The 5981-nt window shown below is 40.8% G+C and overlaps 2 protein-coding genes and 1 non-coding gene across 4 annotated transcripts in view; all 3 read left to right on the plus strand.

Annotated features, from left to right (window-relative positions):
• nt5c3a (5'-nucleotidase, cytosolic IIIA) overlaps positions 1-4438 on the plus strand; it is a 13561-nt gene extending 9123 nt beyond the window's left edge. For both annotated transcript variants that reach the window (XM_020615585.1, XM_020615586.1), the window contains exons 2-8: positions 93-191; positions 517-586; positions 716-848; positions 967-1056; positions 1147-1309; positions 1433-1633; positions 2204-4438. In XM_020615585.1, the coding sequence (XP_020471241.1) occupies positions 93-191; positions 517-586; positions 716-848; positions 967-1056; positions 1147-1309; positions 1433-1633; positions 2204-2305 (858 nt within the window). In that variant the 3' untranslated portion in view covers positions 2306-4438. The remainder of the gene's footprint in view (positions 1-92; positions 192-516; positions 587-715; positions 849-966; positions 1057-1146; positions 1310-1432; positions 1634-2203) is intronic.
• Positions 4342-4413, plus strand: trnap-agg (transfer RNA proline (anticodon AGG)). The gene has a single exon. It is a non-coding gene; the product is annotated as a tRNA-Pro (tRNA).
• A 206-nt stretch (positions 4439-4644) lies between the features above and the next one.
• Positions 4645-5981, plus strand: part of bbs9 (Bardet-Biedl syndrome 9) — a 169688-nt gene continuing 168351 nt past the window's right edge. The window contains exon 1 of the mRNA XM_020615539.1: positions 4645-5431. The gene's annotated coding sequence lies outside the window, so the exon portion shown is untranslated. The remainder of the gene's footprint in view (positions 5432-5981) is intronic.

The raw sequence follows: 5981 nt of genomic DNA on the forward strand, positions 1-5981 counted from the left end.
GTCTTAGTGTTTTCCTGTTTGCCAAGTCTGTGTCAGGAGAACCTTTGAATCTCACATCATTTGAACCAAATCACCCCTCTGTCTCTCTCCAGATGCCTCAGTTCGAGAAGTCCACAGTCCACATGAGGGACCCTGAGAGGGTGGAGCAGATCATCTGTGGCCTCATCAAAGGAGGAGCTTCCAAACTACAGGTACTACATGAAGTCCTGATGAGGCCTGATTGGTCTCTTGTGTGATATGGCGCCATCTGGTGGTACTTGAACCCACAATCCAATAGTAACTGGAAAAAACTTATCAGCTGATCATTTTGAATTGTCGATGTCAAACAATGTAAGTAAACCTCAGTTGATAATCTTCAGTCCAAACACAACCAGCATAAACCCTGCTTTGAATTTGGGCCTCTTTTGCTCCCTTTGCTAGGCCACTTGTTAAGAATTAGAGGTTTATAATGGATAGTGACTTCAAATTGAACAATTCCTCTGGTTGTAGTGAGCAAACTATTCTTGACTGTTTCAGATTATCACAGACTTTGACATGACGATAAGCAAGTTCGCCGTCAACGGCAAACGCTATCCCACATGTCACAGTAAGTACAAGAAATTTATATGAGATACTTCAAATTTTTATCTTAATTCTTGATTTTCCAGTTTCAGCAGGTTCTTCTCGCCTGTTTAAAACATGCGGTATGTTTGTGGAATTCTGTTTTTCTGAGCAGATATCATTGATAACTGCAAGCTGGTGACAGATGAGTGTAGGCAGAAGCTGCTGCAGCTAAAGAATAAATATTATCCCATTGAGATTGACCCGCACCTCACCATGGAGGAGAAATACCCATTCATGGTGGAGTGGTAGGTCGCACGTGAAACAACACTCACTCTGTTGCATACAACAAGCACACGGTGCCATGTTTCTGCTCTGTCATGCTTTTCCCCGAGGTGAGTGTGTGGCGTGTGTGTTTGCATGCAGGTATTTCAAGTCCCACACACTACTGGTGGAGCAGAGGCTAGAAAGAGACAAACTGCCAGAGGTGGTGAGAGAGTCTGACGTTGCACTCAGGTATTTGTGTGCAGTTTTAACCAATGGCAGAGGGAACGAACTGTCTTATTTCTCTGCCACTGACTTGTACCTCTCCGTGTTGGGCTTCAGGGAAGGCTTTGAGCAGTTCTTTGACCGGCTACAGCAGCACAATGTGCCCGTCTTCATCTTCTCCGCTGGCCTGGGAGATGTCCTGGAGGAAATCATCCGGCAGGCCGGAGTGTATCATCCCAACATCAAGGTCGTCTCCAACTTCATGGACTTTGATGACAATGTGAGTCCTGTGGGAAAACCAGTTTTGTTCTGTCCTCCGTCCTTATGCCGCTACAGTTCAGCTTCATGGTCATAGAAATACACTGGCTCATGTTGCTCATTGGCTGTTTTATTTGTCTTGTAGGGTGTTCTGAGGGGATTCAAAGGTGATCTGATCCACGTGTACAACAAACATGATGGCGCTCTGCGGAACACGGAGTACTTCAAACAGCTGAAAGAGTACTCTAACGTCATCCTGATGGGCGACTCGCTGGGGGACCTCAGCATGGCCGACGGTGTATCCAACAAGGAAAACACCCTCAAGATTGGCTTCCTCAACGACAGGGTACAGTCATGACACACAACCATGGATGTTGAAACAACATCTTTGAACACTGAGTTGACAAACTGGCTTGATGGAGAGAGGGTGATGTTTGAGCTGCACTCAGATCAGTCAAATAGCAGTGTTTGTATTTGTGGCTGCCAGGACACCATCACTGAGTTTGGCTGTTGCCTGTTTCATGATCAGAATCATGTTTATTTGGCCAAGTATGTTTAAACACAGAGGGAATTTGTCTCCGGTACAGAGCCTCTCTCTCTCTCTCTCATTTAGCACATGTACACCTTCATGATATCTCACATTGTTTTTGGTTCACAGCAGATTTGTGCAACTTTCAGGAAGAGTTTGAGTCTTGACGTGATTTTAAGAGGTTAACGGTTAAGATTATGTCATGAAAATGTGACTGTACATGTGTCTTTGTTGGTTTACAATTACAGCAAAAGGAAAATGTAGCATTTGAAAATTGAAAGTTTGTTTGTGCACTGCTGTTTTCCACTGGATCTCCACAGCAGCTGTGGCTGCTGGGATATGCATGAAATGAACTAAAAGTTGTCCTGTCATTTTCTCACTCTACAGGTGGAAGAGCGATTGGACAAATATCTGGACTCTTATGACATCGTCCTGGTGAAAGACGAGACTCTGGAAGTGCCCAACGCCATCCTCCAGAAGGTTCTATAACTCCACCATCACGTTCCACCCCCCCATTTAACGCCACCACTCGCTCTGGATCCCCCACCCTCCAACATCCCAACCAACCCTCCACACGCCTTTTTTAAAAGACATTTTACATCTCTCAAACAAACTGCTTTAAAAGTCCACACAGTAGCGTCAGCCTGTCTCCGGTGTTTTGTCCGTTTGAATAATTTCTGATGTTCAGTTTATAAAGGAATAACCAAAAGTAAGATTTAAACAAACTCACTTCATTTTTATAATTTGCACATTATTGTTACCACTGTTATTCATAAGATAATTTTTGATATGGTAATATCTGTGCACCATAAACCAGGCGCCCACAGACAGAACCAGTGTTTTTGCTGGTTCTGTTTCTGTCACCTCATATACTCTAATTATGTGACTGGGCTGTTTGACGTCCCCTGGTCAGACTATAAACATGACCGGTTGTTGTCAAACATGTATCTGCAGAAGATATGTTTGAGCTTATGGAAGTAGCTCAGTACAGAATGGGCCTTGTAAAATGTAAATTATAGAAGAAAAAATAAAAATTTGTTGCTTGGTCACAGCAGCACTGTAATGAACACAGACAGTATTTGTGTAAGAAAGAAAAGGATTCAGATTGTAGCTCCGATGATCAGAGGAAATGCACTTTAAATTCTGTGTATGAGAGAATCCAATCCCCTGTATATGCACACATGTGGCAGTAGCATTTGTGGATGTAGGAACAGGTTCTTCCACAGAAAAGCCGTGTTTACTGAAGTTTTTTTTTTTATGCGCCTGCCTTCTCTGCACAGCTGACTTAACAGTGAAGCGTTCTCCATGCCAGTGATCAAGGTTCAGAGGCTGTAATGCAACACAGTTCACCTCTAGTGGTCAGAAGCTGGACATATAACAGGAAAAGCCTCTTAAACCAAAGACTGTAATTCTACAGTCTAGTTTGATTTCCTCACATCAGTAAACAGCAAGAAACTCAGTCTGTGTCTCAATCAGACGCAGCTTAAAATGTATTTCATTTTATCACCTTTTCATTCTATGGTCTATTCATTCTTAGCACTACCTCTAAAATGGTCATCTTTGTCTTTTTGTGAGGTCCAGAACTAAATGTCACAGCGTGTCTCGACATGTGTTGAATGTTCTCTGACTGTGTTTTAAATGTGCTGCTATCACCTGCATGTTGCCTTTTCTTGTTGTTAACTGTATGTTTAAGACATGGGAGAGAGTGAAACAGGGAGTAATATACTGCATATGTGAGCATCATATGGAAATGTGTATTGTTTCTTGACATTTGGGGATATATGTATTTCCAAAATTGCAGTATAAACCAGTGTGTTGTATTTTTATAAGCAGATGGCTTTCTCTTTGATGGTGTGAATAGAAAATGCAATAAAATGTCGATTTGTGAGACCATGGGTGGATCACAGATTGGGCAGGCATCTGGACCAACAGCCCTCAAAGCTCTGATGGTGTTTAATTTGGCAGTGCATAGTGTACAGTACTGTGAAAAGAGTTACCAACTGAAATACAGTATTCCCATACTATGATTATATTGGACATTTACTTACAATACTGTCAAATACTGAGTAGGACTGATTGGTGGCAGTACTGAATTTTCAGAATATATGCATCAATGTGAAGAAGTACTTTGACTTGTCAGGTGTTTAATTCGCTCAATCAATCAGGAACTTGACACATTCCCAAAACATAATTTACAAGTTCCTACATAACATTTTATACACTGTGATAGAAAATTTGATCCATATCATCTAAAACAGCAGGAAGAATGACTTGCATACAGACCTAGAAGAAAAAAAACTGCTGAGCTGATGATGCATGCACTGTGTATGTGAGGCTGAAGATCTGCAGAGGACAGTTGCAGCTTTTAGTCAATGTGTCTGTAGTACCACGGCTGCCCTGCAGATGGCACCAACCGACAAGAAGAGGAACATATGAAAAAGTCTGGAAACAATCACCAGAGACAGTACAAGACCAACGTGGCAATCTTTTACCTTCACATAGTACGGAAAAGACTTCTAGCATGTGGCTCGTTGGTCTAGGGGTATGATTCTCGCTTAGGGTGCGAGAGGTCCCGGGTTCAAATCCCGGACGAGCCCTACCTTTTCCCAGGTAATTGAAAAACATAATTTCAAAGTCACTGTTCCTTCGTGAAGGTTATGTAAACGTCTCCGTGAATCTTAATCATATAAACTTCTGGCTTTTCACAAGTAATATTTGTGTTTCACATCTTTATAACTCTAATATACTGTATGTTATACAATATCATATATTTAAAATGACCACAACTAATGTAAAATGATCCTAAAAGAGGGAGAACCTGTCTTCAGCTCAAAACTTATTAACAGGATATCTTTATTTCTTACTTTCGTCATTAACAGAACAGTGTTGTACATCCAACATTACAAACAAAACCGTTCTTATCAGGGATACGGTCAGAGCATTAAAATAAGGATATATACAAAGACAATCGACACAAACAGAAAAATAAATTAATAAAATAAAACAGTACACTATCTGCTCAATGCTATGTACCGCTGTATGTGTAAAGTCTCAAATCGTGTTGTCATATCAAAGTTCTTGTCTGTTTCTCCTTATGAATGTGGAATTTTCCCACTAATAGCCTAAAAGTGGTAAAAAAAGGTAAAACGGATCTACTCACACAACATTTCCGTAGGCCCTGTCGAATCTAACCCGTTAGCATATTTCTTTTCTTGGATAGATTCGATGCAAAATTCTGAAGGAAACGTTTTTATTACCCACTGATTACATTTTACATTATTATTAGGGTACCAACAACATGTATCACTATTTAACTAGAATATATATTAATTAAGTTCTCCATATCGAAAAGCTCAGAAAGATCAGTTAGAGTAACATTTCGTATGATATTCTGATATATTTATTTGAGAATATATTCTTCCTAATATATAGTTTCTCCAAGAAATAAACGGCGCCCTGGTCTGTAGTCATCAATTTCCCATGACCCTATATATTTCCGTTCCTGCGCACAGCTGCCCGGCTTCTTCACGGAGCGTCAGTGCCATGACAACGGATTTCTGTGTAAGCAAGCAGCACAAGCTTTCGGATTTTACGGACTGGCTCGTGTACGTAACGGTAAGAAAACTCTGGAACAAGGATGAATGTGCGTTTTGCCATGATCAGAGAAGCTCTGAAAATACCAGCGACACTGTACTTGACCTGCAAGCTCGTACCCTAGGTAACTTGGAGAGCTAGCTAATTAGCAGGCTTAGCTAAAGTTAATTCCAGCGGCTTGACGTTAGCTACGGACGTTTGTCCGTGCAGGTTGCCTCGCTTTTTCTACCAGCGTTCAAGCTGTATTTGTTTGTGTGTATTATTCGTTTAGATACTTTTTATTTTTCTCAATAATGGATAATTAATTTGCAACAATATACAGTATACCCCCCTGGGTATACAACAGTAACAAAACCGTGGCTGCTGTTAGGTATTTTTTAGTCAGATAGATATTGGTTAGGTATTTGTTGTATTAGAAATGTTTAGTGGAGACAGGATGTCTAGGTAGGCTGTTTAAACGCTTAGTCATTATCATGAGATTTTAGCAGGGTGCACATGGGCAAGGATAACTAGATAGAAAAGTTTGATTGTCAGCAGACAGGATGATGATGATGATGATGATGATGATGAT

This window comes from Monopterus albus, unplaced genomic scaffold (assembly GCF_001952655.1).
Source record: "Monopterus albus unplaced genomic scaffold, M_albus_1.0 scaffold166.1, whole genome shotgun sequence".
Taxonomy (NCBI): Eukaryota; Metazoa; Chordata; class Actinopteri; order Synbranchiformes; family Synbranchidae; genus Monopterus; species Monopterus albus.